At 37.5% G+C, this 22,690-nt stretch overlaps 1 protein-coding gene across 1 annotated transcript in view; it reads left to right on the top strand.

Moving 5' to 3' along the window:
- PTPN3 (protein tyrosine phosphatase non-receptor type 3) overlaps window positions 1-22,690 on the top strand; it is a 126,692-nt gene that overhangs the window by 10,091 nt on the left and 93,911 nt on the right. The window contains exon 2 of the mRNA XM_086740444.1: window positions 21,630-21,784. Coding sequence (XP_086596570.1) covers window positions 21,647-21,784 — 138 coding nt within the window. The 5' untranslated portion in view covers window positions 21,630-21,646. The remainder of the gene's footprint in view (window positions 1-21,629; window positions 21,785-22,690) is intronic.

The following is a 22,690-nucleotide window of genomic DNA, read 5'->3' as shown; positions in this document are numbered from 1 at the left end:
TTATCAGTTACAAACTCTGTTACTCGTTAACCAGTGCGTGCTATGTTTGACTGACTTGGAGTAGCATTGTGGTGTGCACTGAGGTCATCTGTGTTTGGTGTTTTCTAATTACCCAGGCAGTAAATCTTTCCTTGTATAAGAGAACTGGTTTAAAATTTCTCTTTCGGGTGTCAAAGCAAGCAGCCAAAGACAAATACAGGCTGTATTAAGCTGGTATGAAGAAAATAAATCTGCACGTTGCTTAGTCTGCCAAGTGCCCGACACAGTAGCTTTTTTTGTCACCTCGCTTACCAAAGGCAAAAGTAGCTTTTTTTTGTCCTCTGTATTTTTTTCCCTCTGCCTCTCATCCCCCAAGCATTTGTAAACAGAAAGCATTAACTCACATCTCAGACTTGGCAAACTCTCTTGCCAAACTCTCTATGACTTTCTCTGCAAAACTAGATGGTAGGCCAAATGTTACAGAAGCTCTGAAGAAGGTGTTCCCGTAGGTGCCACTTCGGTTGTGTGGCTGGTTGCAGCACTGGATCAGTCCTGCACGTGTCAATGGTCCTCAGCTGCCAGGTGCACGTACCCAGGATTGTGTGATGGCCTTTCTTGGTTAGAGGTGGCTTACGTTGTTCATTGAAGCTCATTTGCTTTTCCTTCTGGCAGTGAGGAGAAAAACTGGCTTTACAACCATTTGCTGTACATTATGAGGCAAAGTTGAACTCTTAACATGGGTAATAAAAAAAAGCCTGTTTTACTGGTTTGTTTAGATGGCAGCTTCAAGGCGATCGGCGGATATGGCTCTCACCAGCAGATAAGGTCAGACAGCGTGACAAGTCTGGCTTTATTAGTCTCCTTCCTTTCCATCCGTTGAGATCCCTTTTTGGCAGTTGATGTGTGACCAGTAAGCAAGACAAAAGTTTCTGTTTCTTCGGTACTTTTTCACTTTGATGTGCTGTTAGGTGACCTAAAACAACACTGGATCAAATGAACATTCAACTCCTGAGTCTCTTTTGTTGTCTAAAGAGCGTCCTGGTTGTCCATCCCTAGTCCAATAATGTTCAACTCTGTTGGTTGGTTTCAACGTGCTTTATAAAAGAGAGAGATATATATATATATATGTAGAGAGAGAGAGATATTAAGATATTAAGCTGTGAACTATATAAGAAGGTTAATGCCTACTCCAGTGTGAGGCTCAGCAAGTGTATGTATTATTTTGCCCACAGGGTAAGTGAGTGAGCAGGTGTTTGACTTGAGTTCAACCACTACTTAGGTTGCCTCACTCTACATCTCTAATAACTATGCAAGTCAAGAGAGGGGACTGGCAGTACAGAAGCATTTGTGGGATTCGAAGGCTTGGGGTCTGGGAGCAGAAGAGAGGAAGATCTCAGGCTTGGAGAGGTGGCAGCCTAGGATCATAAGGGATGAGAGCAGTGGTACCATGATCAGAGGCATCCTGACACACCGATGTGACTCAATAGGACAGTGAATGGTGCCAGAGGTAGCCACCAAAAGAGATCATTGATATATTACCAAATTATTCAATAATAAATAAGTAACTTGAGCAGTTACATATACTGTAAACTGTAGTTCCTTGGAATAAATGTTCTGCAGACACTGACTTCTAGTGCCTGTTGGTTCCTGCTGCATTGCTGGTGTTAAGACATGACATTGTCCAGTGTTGGATTGTTTCAGTCTTTACTTCATACTAGACTGTATTATCAGACAGTGTGATACATTAGGTTAGTGTGTTGAAACTTGAGGATGAAACTATTAGTGTACTAAACTACTCATTTATTCCTTCTTTTATTTGGAGAGGTTTTGTGTTGTTTTGTTTGTTTGTGTTTGGTTTTTTCGTGTTTTTTTTTTATAATTTATTTATTTTAAATTAGATGCCAGGATATAAGGGAAAAAAAAAATCTTTATCTTGAGAGCTATTAAACTCTGGAACAGGTTGCCTAGAGAAGTGGTGGAGTCTTCCTTGATGAAAATATTCAAGGTTTGACCTGCTGGGACTTTGGAAAAATCTACTTTAAAGCCCTGCTTTCAAGAACAGTTAGATGAGATGATCTCCAGAGATCCCTTCTAACCTAGATTTTTCTATAATTCTCTGATCTAGGTCATATATAGCCATGTTTTTGTAAAATATTGGTGACAGCTTAATGAAAATAACATTAATTTTGTTGAAATAAGAGGGTTTTTTTCCTACAGAAAATGATGTGGGGAATAAGTTAGTCTACCAGTGCAGAACTTTACAGCCATATAATTATACCCTTATTAAGGGAGCTGATACTGTCGTTATATATTAGAGAAACATCTATAATACTGATACTCAGTTATTTTTATTTATATGACAGCAGAGTCTAAAATGAGGAATGAGCTCTCAATCAGGTTGCTTCCTGTAGGATTCTGCTTGATGTACACCGTGATGCTAGAGTAGTGTTTAAAAACCTACTTTCAAATATAATCAGAAAGCGTTTGACTAGGAGTACCAAATACCTTTTTTTTTTTTTTTTTTACTTTATTATTGGTTATATGTAAATTATGAATGCCTGAATGAAGAAGACTTTATGGCTGAGTGTGTGTGTGTGTATATATATATATATATATACACATGTAATATACATATTGATATATTTGTTGCAGAACAAATTCAGCATGTAAGACAAACTTTAAAATAGTGGAGATATATGTTTCAAGACACTTTGAGGTAGACAAATCTTGTTTTTTAATTTTTCTTTTTTTTCTCCCCCAACCCCCACCCCGCCCCCCCCAAAATGACCAGTTGCCGTGGTTGGGCTTCCTGCAGCAAGTCTCTTTGGTTTTGTCCCAGCAGTTTGTTATAGAAATTATTCAAAAGTCAATGTACTTCTTTGACATTCCCTGTAACAGCATGCAAACTAGCCTTTCAAATTTTGCCAAGGAAATTCTGCTGTGCACTGACTCAGGAAATAATCCTAAGATCTGCATTAGCATGGTGGTGTCTGTGTATATAACATATGAATAGGGTACAATGCAGCAGAAAACCTAAAAATTTAGACCTAACTTTGAGAATGGAACTTAAAGATCTCCTACTGGAGATAACAAAATCCTGTAAGCTACTTCATGGGAAAATATACTTAAATATTCAAAACCTTGTGTATTAACCTGTGACTGACTTGCACGTGAAATTAAATGTAGGGACTACTTGGCTTAGTTATGGTTTGGGTTGAGTTTATTTAGCAACTTTTGGATACTGTTTGAAATGCTTAACTTTGCAATCAAAGATGAATATGTATATTTGGATATACTTTATAAGCCTGTTTTATAATGACTCCTCCACTCTTACCTCTAAATTTTGCTGTTACTCTCAGGCTTTTTTTTTTTTCCCACTAAGGGGAAACCATGGCAGTTGTCGTAGCTAGCAAAAGCATTTCAGCAGGGGAAAAAAACAATTACAAGGTCAGCATTTCTCTTAAGTAAAAACTTAGTATTTTTTTACCTCCTATGTTGCTGCTGTTGATATTTCTTTAATTGTTTGATATCTTCATTTTTCTTTCCATTTATGTCAACCATAGCTTTTTTCCCCCCTGACATCTAACCACTTTAGGACCTGTTCTTGAAGTGGAGAACCAGGTGTTTCCATTGTGTTTGCCTGTGAGCAGAGATGTTCAGTGTAGATGTTTCTTATTTTTTCCTGACTCCTTGGCATAATTGCAGGCATGACAGGGTATGTTCAAACAGATAGCGCTGCTTCGGGCACTAGGGTGCTGTCACCTTTCTGTACTGATAGCTAGATGTATAATTAACTATTGTTTGCACAATTACAACTATAATGATGTAGGTGACAGCTTCCCTTGGCGGTGTGGGGAAGAAAGGGAGAAAGTATCCTCAAATGGACTAGCCCTAAAATAAAGAAGTTGTTGATTTTAAATGCCTGCTACTGGCGATGAGTCCATTTTCTCCAGGCAGGCAGCCCATAGGATTCTCCTGGGTTTTGTTACCAATGACGAGGCCATGAACCTCCTGCCTTAGCACACCTCACGGGTGCTCTGGAAACACCATCCCTTGGCGTTGTTTGTGAATCTGCTTCTCGTGTCTTGGCGTGGATCCATGGCCGCGTGGTTAATGAATTGCTTGAACCTCTGTGTTCGGTTTTAGCGGCAGCAGCATGGCGTGGTTTGATGGCATCGGACTGCTGCTGCAGCGTGGGCAGGGGTGTGCCGGCGTTCAGGGCTCTGGAGCTGCTCACTTCATGGGCTGGTGGGGGCCCAGGAGAGCCAGATCTCACTTCCAAACTGAGGTTTAGAGCCTAGTTTGTGATCCAGTTTTGGAGGTTTGCATGGCTGGAAACCAGAGGAAAGTGGCCATCTGAAACCCGCATTTTGAATTTTTGGGGAAGAGTAGAGTTGATGAAGAGGGAACTGGGATAAACTTACTTGCTAGTAGTGGGACTCATAAATTCAGGAAAAGATGCTACAGCCTCACAAGGTCTTAACTTTACTTCAGCTGTTTTGATATCCAGCTCTTTTTGCCTTCCAAATGTTTGATTGATTAATCAATTGCATTAAATTTGTTTTTCTTATGAAGCAAATTACAGTACAATTTCTGATTCAACCTACTCAAGTAAGAATGCACATAGTCCACGTGTATCTACACATTTCTTTCTTACAAGCTTAGTATATTACAATGTGCTAGTTTAATTTTGTACATTTTTTATAATATTGACATTTTTTTCCTTAATAGTTTAATATTGATCATTGAGCATGAAGTTATTTGAGGTATGAAGAAGATAATTTGATAAACTGTTTTTTCCTGAAACATGATTGGAAGCTTGGGGTGGAAGAAAGTAATTAGTACGGTCTATGACAATGACTGTAATAATGCTGCTGGATAGAGTTGTCATCTTCGTTTTTCTGAGGTCTTCATTCCCTTCTGTTTCTGGGGGTGGTATTAGGGGGGAGCTGAGGAGTTGGTCTGGAAGCGTTGAAAGTGAATGCTGGCAAAATATTTTATACTTCAGCAGGTCAAACCTTTGTCTGTTTGGAAAACAAGACTATATTTAAGTGTATAGTGCATGTCTGACACAGATGATGATGTGCATATGTGGTCTCTGTTAGTCAGCTGTCTGTACACTACATATTTGAGTAATGTTGGAGAAAAAGATGACAAATTCAGCAGTAAGAGAATGCCAAATAGTTGAATGAGATGCATCCAACTCCTTGCCCAACTGTGCAGATAACATTGTTTGAGATTGACTGGGACTAAAAGGCAGTGCTGTCAAGGAAACATTTCAGACTCAGCATGAAATCATAACTATCAAATATTAATGAAGGGAAGCCCACAAAAAAGATGCCAAAACTTCAAAGGATTTTTTCTTTTTTTTTTTTTAAAAAGCAACCAAACACCTGCCCCCAACTCTAACACAAAAACCCACCCCAGTTGCCCATCTTGTGTTTCACAGTAATTGATGGTCCATTTTAAATAAAAAAAAAACTTTTTTAAAGTGGTGCTAGTAGGAATTTATACAAATGAGAACATCACCCATCCGAAATATTTTTTTTGTTTGTTTGGTTTTTTGTTGTTGTTGGTTTTTTTTTTTTGGGGGGGGGGGTATTTTTTTGTTTGCCTGGCTCTAATCTAGTTCCTTAGGAACAAACTTTATTCATTGTTTTAAAGACTCCAGATAACTGCCCTCAGCTATCTTACCTGATTTCTTCTTCTACTCTTTGCATTGCTCTCATGCTGTTGTTATGGTTTGCTTTGTTCCAACCCATCCCACTATGCCTTTATTCATCCAGCACTTGTCTTCATATCTGGTCTTCTACTTATTCTGCTTCAACCCCCCCTGTACTCTTCAGAGCCTGCAGTAATCATTGATTCAATTAGCCGTATCAGTTCGGATTTATTTTTTCGTTTGAACATTATTTGATATAGTGCTTTTGAAATTTATGGAAAAGGGAGACCTTTCTTCATAAATGCAATAAGAATCAAACCAGGAGATGTACCTTTTCTGATTTTTACTCAAGGTTTTGAACTGCTTCCCAGCCAGAGCTCTGCTATGAAGTTCTCTTAAATTTCCCTTTCAAACATACTGCTGTGTTTCTCTTTGGCTGCTTTGCATTTGCTGGCTCAGGGGTAGGCAGCCAGCCTGTCGTTGCACTCAGTCCCCAGCAAAACTGTTCTGCCACTTAATTCTGTCTAGGTTTGCAAATTGCCTTTACTTTGGAAAGATTCCTGTTCTTGTCATACTGCTTCAAAAGTGGGGACTGTAAGCTACTGCATGAATTTACCCTGGCTGAAGGTTAGATAACTTGCATATCAATTTCAGTGAAGTTTTGGCTAGATTTGGCAGTTACGTGCTGAAGTTGAATCCCATCTCCCCATTTCTGCAAGGGACAAACTTGCCTAGGTGAAATTCCAGGTTTTATTAATAGTAGGAAAGTGTGTATGGCATAAGCCAGAATTTGTACTTTGATTCCAAAGATCAGGTGGGGGTTGAGTGCATTCAGCATGTGTAAATATTGATGTCACGTTGGGAAAGCTCTTGTGGGTAAGCAGACCACTTACCTGTTTATGACAAGGTACATTTTGCACTAGGAAAGCAATTAAGATTAAATAAACTAACCTGAGTATTTTTTTAAAGGTATAATATAGGGTATCCAATCTGGAATAGTGGTCATTACCTTTGTTACTGGTCACAGCATAAGCTTAATTATTAGAAAACTATATAAAAATTTAGCTAAAAGCTTTTAAAATCAAGTTGCTAATCTACTTTATTCAGTTACTGATGTAAAATAAGCTTGACAACATTGTTTGAAGAATCGATTTCAAATAAATGTCTCCTTTTAAAGCTCTCATGACAATCAGTTCTTTCCAGGGAAGTGAGCTGTTTTGCCCTTGATTTGCCGTATCGCTTGCTTTTCGTCAGTTGGCTAGTCTTAAGCAAAACCAGAAACACAGTATTGTGTTTTCAAGTAGTCCTTGTTTTGATGCCTTTCCATTAAAATATACTTCTGGTGTATTGCAGGGTTTTGAAAGAAATACTAAAGAAAGAAAACGTTAGTAGCTCTGGACTTCTGTCCTGTTTCTTAGTCTGGCTGCACTGCAATCATAGCTCTGACCCGATAAGGTGCTGCAGTCAACTCCCTCCTTGCCTCTCCCAGCCCTTCCCCATTAAATTTTGAGGAATTCGCCTATTGGGAGGCATTACTCATTATCACTGCCATAAAAAAAGTGCCTCACAGTGGGGGAACCAGGAGGGAGATACCAGATCTCAGCACGGTAAGCTAAGCTCTCCCTTTTTTTTTTTTTTTTTTTTTTTTGCTTCTGTTTCAGTATAAACCAGCAACGCTGGCCCAGTGCCTGCATTCCTCTGTAATCGGTTGCCACAGCATGCTAAGATTGCTTTGAGTGAAGTAGATAAATATTCTACCTGCCAGCCAGGAGTACAAAAGCTGAAATAGGAAGGATTGGGGAATGCCAGATCTACTTGGCAAAATTTGATGTGTGTGTGTGTTTAAAAATACCTGGCATTGTCTTGTGTACTAAGTAATTTGAGACTTAAAAATGAAACCAGCCTCCAAGTTCAAAACTCTGAAAACCAGCAGCAGTTACTATATAGTGGATAAGGAGATCCATTCTCAAACAAGGAGGTTGTTTAATTCTGTAAAATGTGTGAGCCCGGCTGTGCATGGCAGCTTTAACAAGCTGACAAATATGAGGTTCAAGAGATTTGCATTACTTCGATAGCAACAGGAAGCTTTGTTATAAATGCTTATTTGTTGGATAACTGTGTTAAAAATTAACAAAAAACACCTAAGTGGGCTTGGATTACTTGTGAAGGCACTATGTGTCAGTAGGAGATATATATTTCGAAAAAAAAACCCAAAACAAACCAACAAACCCAACAGAACATCAAAAAAACTAGAACAAAACAACAAAACAAACCCAAAGGAGTACTCCACTTAAGAGCAAGCAGCTCTTTACCAAATCATCTTTCCCAAATCACACTCTACCCTGTTCCGTTTGACTCCCCCAAACTTGGTCATGGCTTGCACAGCTCCTGCTCCCTCTCAATGCAGGCCACCTTCCCTAGGCCTCCTGATGGGTATCCCCTTCACTGGCTTCAGCTTTCCAGCTTCCCAGTATGTTCCCCTTCATCTGAGGTCGGACACCAGCTGTCAGAACAGCACCTGCGCTGGTTCTTATCATTTATAGCAACGGGAATAGGCAGACTTACCTCTTTGCCAGCACCGTGAGTTAAAAGCTGGCACAACTGAGGAAAACAAGTGTATCACTTCGGTAGCTTCATGGCAGAAGGTTTAGCATGTGTTTGCATAGAAGTTGGCCTAGTATTGTCACCCACCATGTGATGGTGGAAGGAAGCTCTGCCTGCCCTGGTCCAGGGAGGTGTTCCATGCTGCCAGGGACCCGGCTGTCCAGCCAGCCGACAGCCTGTGGCTAAGCTTGGTGCTGAAGCTGCATTGCATGCTGACCGAGCGGCTGCTCCTTGGCTCTTTGGGAGCTTAATTGAATTAATTTGTTGAAAGGAAAGAACTGACTAAAAAATAGCCGCCACTGCGTTTGCGGTGGAAGGAAGACACAGGAGCATCTATATTAGATGAATGCTTTTCAAAGTGGTTTCCTTGTGGTCTCGTAGGCTGTGGTCTCTAGGTACATTTTAATCCTGTAGGCTGATGAAAACATTGCCTAACAGGGATGTAAAGATGTAAACGTTTAGATTTCTCTGGTCTAAAGTATGCACTGTTTAAATGCTGATGAAAAACCAGAAAGCACGGATTGTTTGCAAGTTAGGATGTGTCCTGTTGTATGTTTACTTTTGGGTTTTTTGTTGTTTTTTTTTTTTTTTTTGTCCTCCTTCACTGTGCATCAGAATTGCTTTCTTCTTATAAAATGAAGACACCTAAGCGTGTGCAGGGACTGGAAAAATGGCTAGCTATTTTGGGTGGCAGCATTGCTCTTCTTTTTTGGTGGTGTTTTGTTTTTGTTTTGTTATTTTTTTTGGTTTACCTATTCTCTTCGTTCAGGAGGAGGACTTGTGCAAAAGCTACATGTGGTCAGTGCCACTGCAGGTACTGGCAAACAGTTTGATCTTGTTGATAGAAGATAACAAATTGATGTGATCCTACATATCTTGAAGTCTCTGCAACAAACCAAAAGGGGAAGAAAGAAGTGTGTTTTGGTAAGCGCAAAATATAAATTTGCCAGGTAGTCATGAACAAGGAGGAAGATGAGATCAAGATGGAGGGGAAAGAATAGAAGAAAACTGTTCTTCCATGGTAGTTGTTTACAAAGTGCAGATGTTTGTAGGTTGGCTTTTCAAAGTATCTGTTTGCTTTTTCTTCTTGAAGACTTAAAAAGCCTCATATTTGTAAACTCTCTGGAGAAGTTCTTCCCCAGTCCCCTCACACAGCAAATAAACTTTGTACATGATCACTTTCAGTTTTGCTAGTCTGACTATGTAACAATTATGATTAAAGTATCAGGAGGTGTTTTAATTTCATCATGTTGTTTAGGTTCTGGCTCTGAGTTACAAGACTTTTGCAACACATTTTCAAGCTCTTTCCTACCTCTTTGAGAGGTAGAATTTTGTGTAATTCCTTCAAACAAACTAGCTTTGTGAGACTTTAGGATCTTCTGAGCTTGTGTTGTTCCTTGTTGTGTCCTGAAGGATAAAATGAGTACAACTATAGTGTCTACAAGATTTTTTTTTTACCTGTCTTTATAGCTTAAAGCTAGGTAACTTTTAATTTTTCTGATTGCTGTTGTGTTCCTTTTTTTTTTTTTTTTTTTAAGGAAGAATTGCTGTGGTTAGAGTTATTTTCTCATCTTCTCTTTTTCAATAGTATTCTGTAGTATTCTGTAGTTAACTGCATGATTTCCAGTGCTTTGTTATGAATTCCTTTGGGGACCCTAAGCTTTATAGCAGAGCAAGTCCTCTGTCATGCTTGAGGCATTTTATTTGAAAAGCTTATGGCAGAACATGGATTATAAAATGCATTAAGCATGAATATATGGAAAACAGTTCCATGAAGTCTGGGGCTTTAAAGCCTGAAAGAAAAGTCTGGTTACAGACAGAAAATTCATGGTAATTCCAAAGATTGTTTTTTGTTTGTTAACACAAATTACAAGATGTACTTTCTTCTGAGATCTGAATGTTTCTCCAACAGGAATGTTTTCTTGCAAGAAATATGGACTCCATTTTGTTGCTGCCAACAATGAAACTTTTTTTTTTTCCCAAGTTTGAATGGAATACAGTCCATGTTGTGTTAAAAAGCAGATTGAGTAATGACCATCAATGGAAAGTATTAGTTAACAGTGCAAAACTTTAATTTGGATTTGCCTAGTATGGGATCGAGAATTCTGATCAAAATCTAGTATATAATTAAAAATTACTTAATAACCTGTGCGAGTTTGCCAGCTTAGTACCATTTGCAGCAGAAGACTTTTGTCATCAATCTTGGTGGCTACTGCTTACCTCCTTCTGAGGTTTGGGAAAGCAATAAAAACTGTTTTAGCTACTGTCTGAGTGCTATTAGAAATCTTTAACAGTGATGATGGGCAAATACACAGTTTTGGTTTTGATATTGGGAGACCTTCTGATATTGCATATGGGTAAACTTGTGAAGACATCACTACTAATGGCTTTATTTTATATCTGATTACTTCAAATGAACCTCAGGCAGCTGGAGATCTTAGCACTTTCAAACTTTTCACAATTTTATTCATTAAATGTGTAGATGAGGTAGAATTTCATTGAAAACACAACATTATTCTAAGGTGGGAACTTCACCGGTGCAGACTTGGCATACTGCTATGTGGTGATGTTCCGAATTTGTTTCTCTTGCTCTTTATTTTTATCTTCGCTTTTTATGCTGTTTTCAAGTGGCAGGTAGATTTAACGATCTTGATCAGCTACTCTACTGTGCCCACGCAAGAAGGAAGCCTCAGTCATCTGTAATCTCAGGCTACTTTTCAGGTTTTTTAACAATGCATCACTGAAATTAGTGTGGAATTGCCATTTTCTTTAAAAGTGGAGTTTTTCTGTAGCATTAATGCTTTCGTGGCCATGATTAAGGTGTTTGTTCTCCTTCTCTTCCCCCCTTGGCAATGGATGGCAATCACCACTGTTAGCAGCATCTATCTGACGTAGCAGATCTAAGCTCTGTTCCGTTCTTTTCTAGGAACTCTCTTCAGTTGTGCTATCGAAGTAAGTTGTGCTGTAAGTTATTAGTCACAATCCAGGTACCTACAATATGCTGCCTGCTCTTCCAAGTCTTTAAGAAGTATACTTTGGCAATTACTTCAGTCATGATCCATGTTCAGTTTGGAGAGGAGGAAAGTGACCTGTTTGCAAAACGCTGTTAGTGGCAAGATGGTTATATTCAACACGAGGCTGTGCATCTGTACTCTCTTCTGTCTACAAACTACTTCTTTCCCACTCCTTAAAAAACAGCTTAAACTTCTTTAAAGAAAGGATGAAATACGAGGTATGATAACATCAGTCCTGTTGAAAAGAATGACATGTTTGGTAACTGTAGCTTTGACATGAAAAATGTGATATGTTAATCAGACACAAAAATTGTAGAAAGAGATATTTTCTTGGACTGATTAATATATAGGAAAAAAATTACTTTGGGCATGCGGTTGAGATAAGAGAAGAAGCTTGTTTTGGAAAGTTTTGTGGGGTTTTTTTTTGTTGTTTGTTTGGTTTTTTTTTTTAAACAGCTATTGGAGTCAGCGCAAAAGAGGTATTATTAGCTGTAAGCCATGATTTTTTTATTTACAGGCCAACATGCTGCATTAGCAAATAAAATGTCATTTCAATGTAGATCTTCTAATATAGGTCTTTTAACTTATAGATAGTCACTTTGAACTGTTGTCCTGTATCAGAAAACAGCATTTCTCATGTAGGGAACATGATATGGGGACTTGATGCTTTCTGACTTCCTCAGCAAAGTTTTGTCACTGTGACCACTCAAAAGCAAAATTTCTGTTTATTTGATTTACACTAATCTTTGCCTTCTCTAGTATTGACCTGCAAGCCTAGTGGATAGTGTGACATTTGTATGGGTAGTTCCTGTTTTGCTTTAATGTTTGGGGTTTTTTTTTCTGTGGTTTTTAAAATCAGTAGAAGTAACACAGGCAGTTTGTAGACTGCTTGACTAGTATCATACTGTGGATATAGTTGAACACTAGAATTTCCCCTTTAAAACTGTTTAGGATGTATCTGTTTTAATCCTTAGAGCTTTTGGTTATTTTTTTTTTTCTACATCTCTTCCTAAATCTGTAATGCAGATTATTTAAATTTTGTTTAATTATTACAACTTTACTAGGCAGTAAAATTGACATGATGGTTCTCATCTGTCATACAATAGTTTCATGAAATACAGTTTTTATTGCCTGCTAATAGAAGATGAGGTCTTTTTGTATTTAAAATTTGTCATGGTAATTAACTTGATACCTGGAGTTTCAGAACATTTTACTAGCATATCTTTGTAAAATCCAGTGGTGTATGCTTACTTATTTATTTTTGAAAATTTGAGGGCATAAATTATTTGTATATAAACCAATGGCATTATTTGGTTACCCAAATACTGTAGGTGTGGACACAGCTTCACATTTGATTATTTGGTTTTACAACGTGGCAGTTACTTTAAAAAAAAAAAATCTTTATATACTTCAGTCTGTCCTGAACTATTCAAGGGAAATGTTGGTAGTTGGACACTGCAATGCTCAGCTTTCACTTTTACTCAGCTTTTCATGTTCTTCCACTCTTCAGTGTTTTTAACATAAGACACTACCAAGCTGGGGAAGGTGAACTTTGACTTTCAGTCTGCAGTTTCTGATTTGAGTTCATGCAACTTTGTTTGTAGCCCCCAAAAGGTGTTATTTAGGGAATTAGTTAGTGATAGCTCTTGCATTTTTTGGTAAGCCAGCTTTCTTTTGTGCCATGGTGCTGTTTAAAGCTGAGGGAGGTGATAGAGGAAGCCGTAGAGTTCCTGAATGCTTCGATTGGCACAGTGCAGGAAATGGACCAACGAGCTGCTATTGCCCTGAACGCACTGGCTTAAGGTATTATTTTATAAATGAGTTCTTAAAAAAAAACATCATAAAGATCTTTTGCATGAGCAGTAAAAACTACTGAAAGTGTGAAAGCATTACAAGTGTGTCTTGTTCTCGTCTGTATTTTAAAGTATGTGAACAGAGTAGGGAGCAGGTCTCTGCTGTCAGGTCAGTTGCTTTTTCCTTCCATTTGTTTTTCTTGTCTGACTCATTTTGCATGCGGTAGATGATATCTCTGTACTAGTGCGAATCCAGCATCTAAAGTCTTATAGTAATGCTTCACAGTGTGTAAGATGACACACTGGATTCTGCCATGACTTAGCTGCATGGTTTAATTCTGTGTACATCATAGCATCAGTGAAGTTGATGTGACCAGATTCACACACTTGAAGTTTGAAGAGTCATTCATACAATCTAGTTTGATCCTTTGCAAATGTGACCAAAAGTATTTTCCTCAGAAGCTGGGTTAAAGCATGTTCAAGAATCCAAGTACTGAAATTGATGGTCAGTATTGTTTTTCTACCAGTAAGCTCTTCTAGAATTTAATTAGCTGTAGGTTATCTGATTTTAAGATGAAGTTTTCAGATAACCAGTCTTACTGTTGAACGTGTTGGTGAGAGGCTGGGGTAATTCTTTTTTTCCTCACATGTCAAGACTATGACGATGTAAAGAATACAATTATTTTGGCCAAATAATCTCTATCAACCTATAATAGCAGCCTGTCCTGCTTTCTTGCTAGCCAGTCTCTGTCCTCTTAACAGTGAGAACTGTTGGTATGCCTGAAGCTGTGCACATTTTAAGACTTCGCAGGCAAAAATTTGTAGGATTTAGGCAATGCGAAACTTTTGAAAAAAGGAGAGGAGGAAGAGGTATCTCAGAGAAGTTGAGGTAGAGTGTCTCTAAAACTTGTTTCAGAATGAGTATATATATATATTATATAAATACAGAACAAACATTTGACATGAATATTTCTTTTTTAAGGATAATCCATCTACTTTGTCACTGTAAGTGAGCTCTGCTTTCTGTAATTTAACCAATATTAATGTATAATGCATAGTCTGAGGAGAGTAAAGCCTTTCCTGTTACACCTGTACAGTATTTTGAGAGCACTGAGCCTGTAATTAAGTCACTCTCTGCCATCCATTGAGAGACTGGATGGTCCCCAACAGAAGTGCTGTCTCCAGTCCAGCTGCATAGGTGTATGTACATACCAGGCAGCAGAATTGAAGTGAGAGTGGGTGGCTTACTGTGTTGCATGGCTTATCTGCACCAGGTATTGGCAGCTTCTCGCAGTGCCTGCATTACCTTCGGTATGTTACTGCCTTAGTGGGATCTTAGGGACATGTCAATCTACATACAGTGTAATGCTAGAATTAAAACTCGGTCTTATTTCCTCTCCTTCCCACCTCCTCTAGTCTGTCTTCAACTTTCATGTGTGGTCTTGCTGAATCCAGAGTTCAAAATAGCTGAATTTTTCTTGAAAACACTTTGCAATACGAGTTTACCAGAGATATCTTCTAATGGAAAGCTAAAGGAAGTGCAGGGAAGGCTTGCAAAGCACTTAATAATTCAATCTTATGTGCTAATTAAGCACCTAACCTCTTGTAGTGGTGTGGGGATTTTTAAAAATTCATTCAACTGTGTATATTGGATTTTCTTCTTAGAGTTGATGACTACTGAGCAGTAGGTAAGTACCTGATTTCTAGACGTAGGAACAATCCAGTTTATCTACTTACTGGCTTTAAAAAGTAAAATAAAGAGTTAGGTTCCAATTTTGTGGAGGTTAGCAAAGGAAAGAGTATTCAAAATCAGTTGTGGTTTGGTTTTTGTTTTTAAATTGAGGCTTTTTTCCTTCTAACTACCTTCATTGAAACTAAAATGCTTTCAAGTACATTCTAAGAAAGCAAATAGAGATGTCATCTTATATACAGTCTACCCTGAAGGCTTGTTTGTGGATGAAGTCCAGCATAAAGAGCTGTCAGATGAAGAAAAGGTATCATTATATTTTACTACGGAAGAATTTTTTTCTTTAGTTTGTTCTGTACTAGTTCTGGTAAATATTGGACTGGCAATATGTGCAAGAATATATGGTAATATAGGTATTTTCATACCTATTTAAGGTATTAGTTTTAAGTGCCTATGCTTGCAATTATTTTTTTTTTTTGTACTTAATGGACTAATTTACTGTAAAGAATCTCTGCCAGTAAGATCTGTTTCTCTGTAAAACTTAAGGTGATAACTAGAATGACTGAAACCTTGTTGATGCAATTTTTGATAACATATTCTCACAATGTTTTGCTAGACCTATTCATTATTTATATGGCAGGTAAATAATTTTGCTGTGTGGGAATATATCACAGATGTTAGCCACTGGAAGCAAATATAAGGAAGATGAATCTTTAATTCTGTTATGTTGATTTTAATTTTGGGATTAGAAGCTTCAGTTGTAATGATACTGATGTCTAAAGAGTGACAGTTGGTAAACTTGCAGCTACTGCTTTGGAGATTGTGTATGTGTCTACACTCACACAATTTTATTCAATTTCTGAGAAGATACTGCAAGAAATCTTTTATACTTTGTATCTCAATTTGGAAGTATTTTTACACCATAAGCTATAATGCTTAATCATCTTAGACTTTAATGCTCGTTCTGTTTTTATAGTTTAATTGATTTTTGTCAAGTAATGCGAAGTTTCATCATGTTGTGATACTTCTGGCTTCCAAATTTGCTTTCTATATAACTTATGATCAATACGACAGGAAAAATTTGTGGGAAATAACTACGGATAAGGAGCAAGTGATAACCTGCACATGCTTCTGCTCAAAATGAAGTTTATATTTCACTGTGGTTGTTACTTTAGTAATGCCCTGTAATTTGTATGGAAATGTGCAAATATTGTATTGTGGTTAAATACCTCATAGGATTTTTGAATCCCATGGGAGTTTTGAAACTCATGGCAGTTGAATTTTATATTAATGGAGAGACACCTAGTTTGTCATTGGGAATGTAGAAAAGATAAAGCATTTTCTCTGTAAAAGGTAAAAACAGAAGCTGATTTTCATAGGTGTTGAGTTAAACTTTAGTCGTCTTTTTGGAAAATCTGACTGGATAAGTTAACCCTCATTAAGATACACTGCTGATAGATGTGGCTTTGAATTCATAACTCCATGGGATGAATAATCAGAATATAGATGATTACAAAAATTTCAGGTTCACTAGGGTTGGTTTTTTTTCTGAGATAATCTGGGAGATTATTTTAACCAGCAAATAGGGAAAGTTGGTGCATGCTGAAGAGCGTTTCTGTTGGTTGTCTAAGGGCTTTAGATTAATAAAAAGGCACCTTTGATTTTTTTTTTTTACCTTTTTGTATTCCCATTTACTTTATTTCATGTCTTTAAATAAAGCAATAAGTAACCAAAAAATGTAACTGTTATTGAAAGGATGTATAAGACTTGGCCGTGTCTGTAGTACTAGAGCTTTTCCCTTTTCCCTTCATTGTCATGGGAGGTCACTCAGACAACGAAAGTGGGTTAGAAGCACTATCCTTTCATAATGACATTCCCACAGACTCTGCAATATTTACGATTTTTCAGAGCCCAACGTGGAACTATACATTTTCAGTCATGATTGTAAAGAAACTTTGAGAACACTTAGAGTGCAGTAGTCCCCTTCTAGAAAAAAAAAATATGAATGCACCCACTTGCAGGAGTAGAAATATCCCCATTTACCCAATGAAATGGTGGTAATGAATGATTTATTTATAAAAAAATAATAATTATTCACAGTTATACATGGTGTGATGATATGTAGAAGGTCCTTGAGTATATACTCAGCGAATCTGCTCTTGATTTAATTCTTCTGTAACAAACACGTTAATGGTATTTATACTGAGAATTAGGTCATAATTTTCTTTACCAACAATTCCAAAGTGAGTTGGAAAGAAGTTAAATGCTGGCATGGAAAGGTCTTTTAAAAAGTCAGTCTTCAATTCAAAAGGTGAGGAAAACACGATATTTTTGTTCCGCTTGACTGCAGCGTTATTGTAGGAGAAGGCATGCATAACCAAACTTGTCTAGAAATGTGTTTAATGTACTTGGAAAACATTAACTTCTTTCTGTAGCTGTGTTGTCTCTCCTGTGAGGTTGCATGGTTTGATTATGGGATAGAATTCCATGTGTTTGTTTTATACCTTAGGTTGAAAATAACTCTGTTTTGGGCGTGGTTTTGTTGGTTCTTTAATTAAAATATAACTCTCAACTTTCAAAGATGCTTACTTTAGGGACAGGGGAATAATTGTTAAAGTATTCACTTATTGATAATGTTCAAATTTGTCTTATAAAACAAAATAAAAAAAAACTATATGAATTCACCTCCTGCCTGAGGCTGCTAAGTGGGAGCTGGGATTTGCATGTAATGGCTGGTACTGGTTGCTGGAGGCTGGTCGGTGGTGTTTAGACATGGCGTCTGGTCTTGCCTGAGATCTCATTGACTTCACGCCTGTGTCAAAAGCAGTTGCCACTGCAGATTGCTTCATGTGCTTTCACGTACCCCTTTACATTGCACTGGAGTTGAAAAGTCGTTTCAGTAACGTGGGCCTATTTAAAATATGGCTTTAAACACGGGTCACATGTGGAGGAAATGTAGTAGAGCAGGTGCTAATAACTCAGCTGCTCACCTCTCTTCTGTTCTCCTTCCCTTGCCCTTTAGAGTAGGGATTCGCGAAGCTGTTTGTTTACAGACTTACTGAGCATATGGCATGTTAAACTGGGACATGCAAAATGACTTAGGCTGGTGCTTGTGGTGTGACACCTGTAAAATGGCTCCTTCGGGAGCCTGCTGCCTGCAGAGTGATGTTGAAGGCCACGCAGGTGGGAAGTTGAGAGTGGGGCTTTCTCTACTTGGGACTCCCAGCTGGTGGCAGTTTTCTGGGGCTTGATTAAGCCATTTGAGCTCCAGTTGACTAATGGCTGTGGTGTCCAAACACTCAGCCATTTATCCCGGCCTTGGCACAGTTCCCATGGTCAGCTGGCTCCATCAAGGACAGCCTTGGCTGGGGCTCTGGGCATGCTGTAAACACAAACTGTGAACTCTGATTGTGTTACAGATTTGATTTTGCATAAAACTGTAAAAATCAAGGCATTCCATGTTTTCGTTTGTGAACTTAGTGCAAATTGGTCACGCTAGCAGGCTTGAATTTCTTGTGATGAATTTCTGAGTTACTGTTTCAGTTGAGGCGTCAAGTATATAACCTGAAGATATTACAACAAATGTAACTGAAGAACTAGCATAAAAAGCAACTGTAACTTTGATGTAAAACTAAGCACCTCTCTGATTTTATGAAGAGCAGTATGTAGGTATGTGTTACTGTTAGTTCCTGGATAGCTTCTGCGGATGGTGGGAGACACACTGTTAGCAGGTTTATGACATCAAAAAGAGCGGGTTTGACTTGCTGGGGGACACATGGAAGTACAGCAGTAACAACACATATTGTACAATCTCTTTAATAGCATTCACAATTCTCAATATTTTGTGAAAGACTTCAAAATGGAATTTCATTGTTGTTGCTGATAGCTTTATGGTGAAATTCCTGTCATCTCTTGTGTCTAGTTGACAGCGTTCAATGGAGACTTAAGATTGGGTTTAGAGAGTCTAATGTGGTTTATCAGGGGCAACGGTTGAATTTCCTGTAGAAACTGATACATAAGTGGAGAAGAAATATTAAGGGTTCAAGTTATGAAGAACATAGGGGACCATAATCTGAAAATTAAACCTAGCCTACCAAATCTACCTCAAGTATGGGCTAGGTTATCCAGATGACATACTCTGCTTTCTAAAGAGAAGGAACGTAATTACTTGTGCTGCTATGCACAGCCAGTTAAATAAACAAACAAACAAACAAAAACTAATCAATTTGTTTATTGGGGTTTATTTTTTCACAGTTATAAAAGAGTTTGGGTTTGGGAGAGTTTTCTTGGTTTTTGGGTTTTTTTTTTCTGTATAGCAAGCATATATATATAATTGTTATTGATGTTATTTTATCAGCTTCTGTATTTGAAGCTTGAACAAGTGAGTAGCAAGATCTAGCTATATTGTAACACTTGAAAAAATAGTGCTCTGCTGGAGAGTGATTAAGATTAGATATCAAAATTTCTGCAGGGTCTCCAAGCATGGCTTGACCTGCAGCGTGCTCTGCACTAGGAGGGCAGGGGCTGAGCACAATTCTGTTGCTTTCTCCAGGCAGATTAGGAGCTGAGCACTGGAGACTCCTATGATCATTGCTCTCTGCTGAAGAAAAGGAATGGTGGAAGTGTAAGATAAGAAGCAATGGGGATGACAGGTGAAATAAGTTGGGGAACATGAGCAGAAGGGTCAAATAGCATTTTCCCGAGAGCAGAGAAGTCTGTAAGCTCCCAGAGTGTTAGGCGTCGCAATGCAGACTGAGCCGTGAAGGCCAGGCTGAAGTTTTGAATCTGGCTACCAAAAAACTTTTCCCATCTAGTAGCTGGCCCACAGCAAAGACTGACTTTCTCCTTTTACTCATCAGTGGACTAGTGGATAGAGAGCTATTTCTGCAAGTGCAAAGTGGGATTTTTGTCCTCTGAGGGTGGAAAGGGAAGAAAAGACTGTGCAGTGTAATTTGTGTAGTCACCTGGCTTTTTGGTGAAAGATGAACATGGTGCTGAATAAATAGTTTAAAACTTAGCTGCTAGGAAGTTGGAGAATGTGAGATTTAAGTCTTCATATGTAGTTGTAATCTGTCTTCATCATTTTGTATGTCCTTGATAACTGCATGTTTTATTTGGCAACAACCGTTCCTGAATAAGAAAGCCTATTTTCAAGTTTAAAAAAAAAAACAAACCCAAAAAAACCATACTGTGATTAACTGCTGACTGTATATTAAGAACAACTTCAAAGCAATAGGAGTGTACAGTGGTTTATACGTGAATACAGTTCAGAATTCACCTAAAGATCACCTCTCCCTTTTTTCCCTCCTTTAAAAACGGAACAAAACAAAAAAGCCAACCAACCAAACTTTGAGAAAGAATAGGAAAATACGGCTGATCTCCTAGGAAGAAATACCATGTTCTGGCTAAATAAATGAGTCTTGGCAACTTACAGTTTTTATTAGCAAATATACAATAGCAAACTGTCAAGTGGGTGACAAAATAAGTATGAGAGAATACTTATTGAATGCTTTTGTGTATCTGACCTCTGAGTTTTCCGTGAGAAGGGAATTGTTTTAGCTGCTTCTAAGTATAGATTACACATTGTTACGCAAGGATGGATCACTGAACTGCTTTGTTGCCTTCAGTGCTCTGTACAATTTTGAATCTCATGGCTCTTCATGCATTTCACATTTGCTTTTTGTAGTGATGTGTGAGTAGAGATGATGTTTCACAATTTTGAATTATTTTATTCTGAGTTGTTCAGTTTCTTTAGCTGCTTAAAGGCAAAGCCAGTTTATGTTTTAGGACAGATACATAAGTAAGGGGAGATTTCAAAATAGTCCTGATGTTGGTCCTGCCTTGCTTGGCCATCAGTCTAGGAAACACTCATATTATGCAAGTCTTTTTGTAGCCGGCCTCTAACTAGTGAGGTATGATTTGGTAATTGGTATGGTAATTAACCTGGAAAATGATCCTCTGCTTCTCTTGCCAACTGGCTTTATATGCTGTGATGTTAATTGGTAAATTGATCCAGTGAAGAGAGGTTTGAAATGTTTACAGGCTTGACTGTATTTAATTCATTTCTTTTTTCAATGAATGCCTTTTTTTTTTCTCTTTAGTGGGGTTTGGGTTTTTTTTCTTTTTTTTTTTTTTAATTTTATTTGTGAAAACTAGTTTTCAGAGTTTTGGCATTCATGAAGATTTCTCAAAAAAAAAAAAAAAGAAAAAAACCAAACTCCAACAAAACAACTTCTTTTTTTTTTTTGTGGGATATTCTTCTCAGAAATAAATTTCTAGGTTTGTGGATTTATGTATGCTAGGCTGTAAAATATTGACATGCTTTTAATGGTAATTCTGGCTGCCTTACATATGGTGTTTCTATATATATTCCTGAAACAAAATGCTATCTGACAGGATGTGATCTGCATTAACTCAAAACTGTTTTGTCACTTAACAGTAAATAGAATTGTTTTATTGTAACAAAATTTGTATGGTAAATATAGAAAAATGTAGGAAATCTTTAAGGAGGTAAGGGATTTACTAATTAGAGATTATAAAAACTTGATTTGACATTGCCTTCCTGCTTTATAGTAGGTGTTTAGGTTTTATACTGATTTCAACTAAGGCAATGGCCCATGCATAAGCTAAGCATACGCTGCAGGGATTACCTGTGATTCTCTTTAGAATGTTCAAGTTTAGAACATGGAAGCCCCTCCGTGTATGCATCTGTGTTCTGGTTTACAATGTGCTAGTTTTACAATTTATTCTTTTCTGTAAGAAGCATTTGTTACTGTAGGTATTTGGCATATAATGAGGTCTTCATGATGTTGTGAGTTTCTCTGAAAAAAAGATAGATGAAACATAGTGAATTATAAGAACTGTTATTAAACATAATTTTTGTTTTATAGGTTATTCAGCAATAGTTATGAACTCCCGTTTACGAGCCTTAGGTGGGAGGATAAATAACATACGAGCATCAGAACTACCAAAAGAGAAAACTCGATCAGAGATAATCTGTAATGTCCACTTTTTGGATGGCTCAGTACAAAGCTTCAAAGTCAACGTAAGTTTGGAAAACTAATTTTTTTTTTTAAAATAAGTAGAAATTTGTTTGAAAGCTGAAGATCAAATGTGGGACCCTGAGGCATGGGATTTCCAAAAGATGTTGAAGATGTAGCTTTGCCATTACAAATTGCAGAATTACTGGTTGTGAAATGGATTTATAAAGTGCTATTTTAGTTTTCTTTGAAGTCAACCAACTGAAATGTTATAAAATCATGGCATGTAGATTGTATCTGGAAAAAGATCTTCTGCATGATGTGGGAACCATGAAGAAACAGATCTAGTGAACATTGTCAGCTATGAATAAGTAATTCATATTTAAAAGGGACTCCCAAATTTGTGTGTGTTCCTTCTTTTCTCCCGTCCAAGGACTGGTAGTGCTAAAAGGAGGAGGCCTTATAAACTCCTGTAGTGGTGTCAGTACGTATTTTCTGAAATGCAAAGATTATGTAAATAGCGAAGACGGGCTTAGTAGGACCATTCTGTTTAGTCTTTTGTACTTCATTGTAGTCTCTTTGTCTGGGAGGAGGGAGGGGAAGAGTGTTAATGGAGGCTTGTAATCTACATTTTTACTGTATTTTATTCTGTAAAGATCTTGATTTATAACCTTCAGTACTGATTTAAAATACTAGTTAATTTTAAAATGAAAATAAAGGAAATACCTTCAGTCCTCAATCACTTTTCAGTAGAATTATCTGGTCATGCAGTAAAACTGTGGATGAATTTAAGTATAATCATGTGAATTTGTGTGTAGGATACTTGTTTTATCCAATTTGCAGTATTTGAGAAGCAACATTTTACAAACGGTGTTGTTGGATATCTTAGATTATAAAACACTTTCTTACAAGAGATTCAAAACTTCACCTGACAACTATATTTTCCCTAAGTATTACAGTTCTCTTTGCAG

The sequence above is a fragment of the Chlamydotis macqueenii genome, chromosome 2, assembly GCF_036417535.1.
Source record: "Chlamydotis macqueenii isolate bChlMac1 chromosome 2, bChlMac1.mat, whole genome shotgun sequence".
NCBI classification, from domain to species: Eukaryota; Metazoa; Chordata; class Aves; order Otidiformes; family Otididae; genus Chlamydotis; species Chlamydotis macqueenii.
This window is presented reverse-complemented; position numbering and strand designations above follow the sequence as displayed.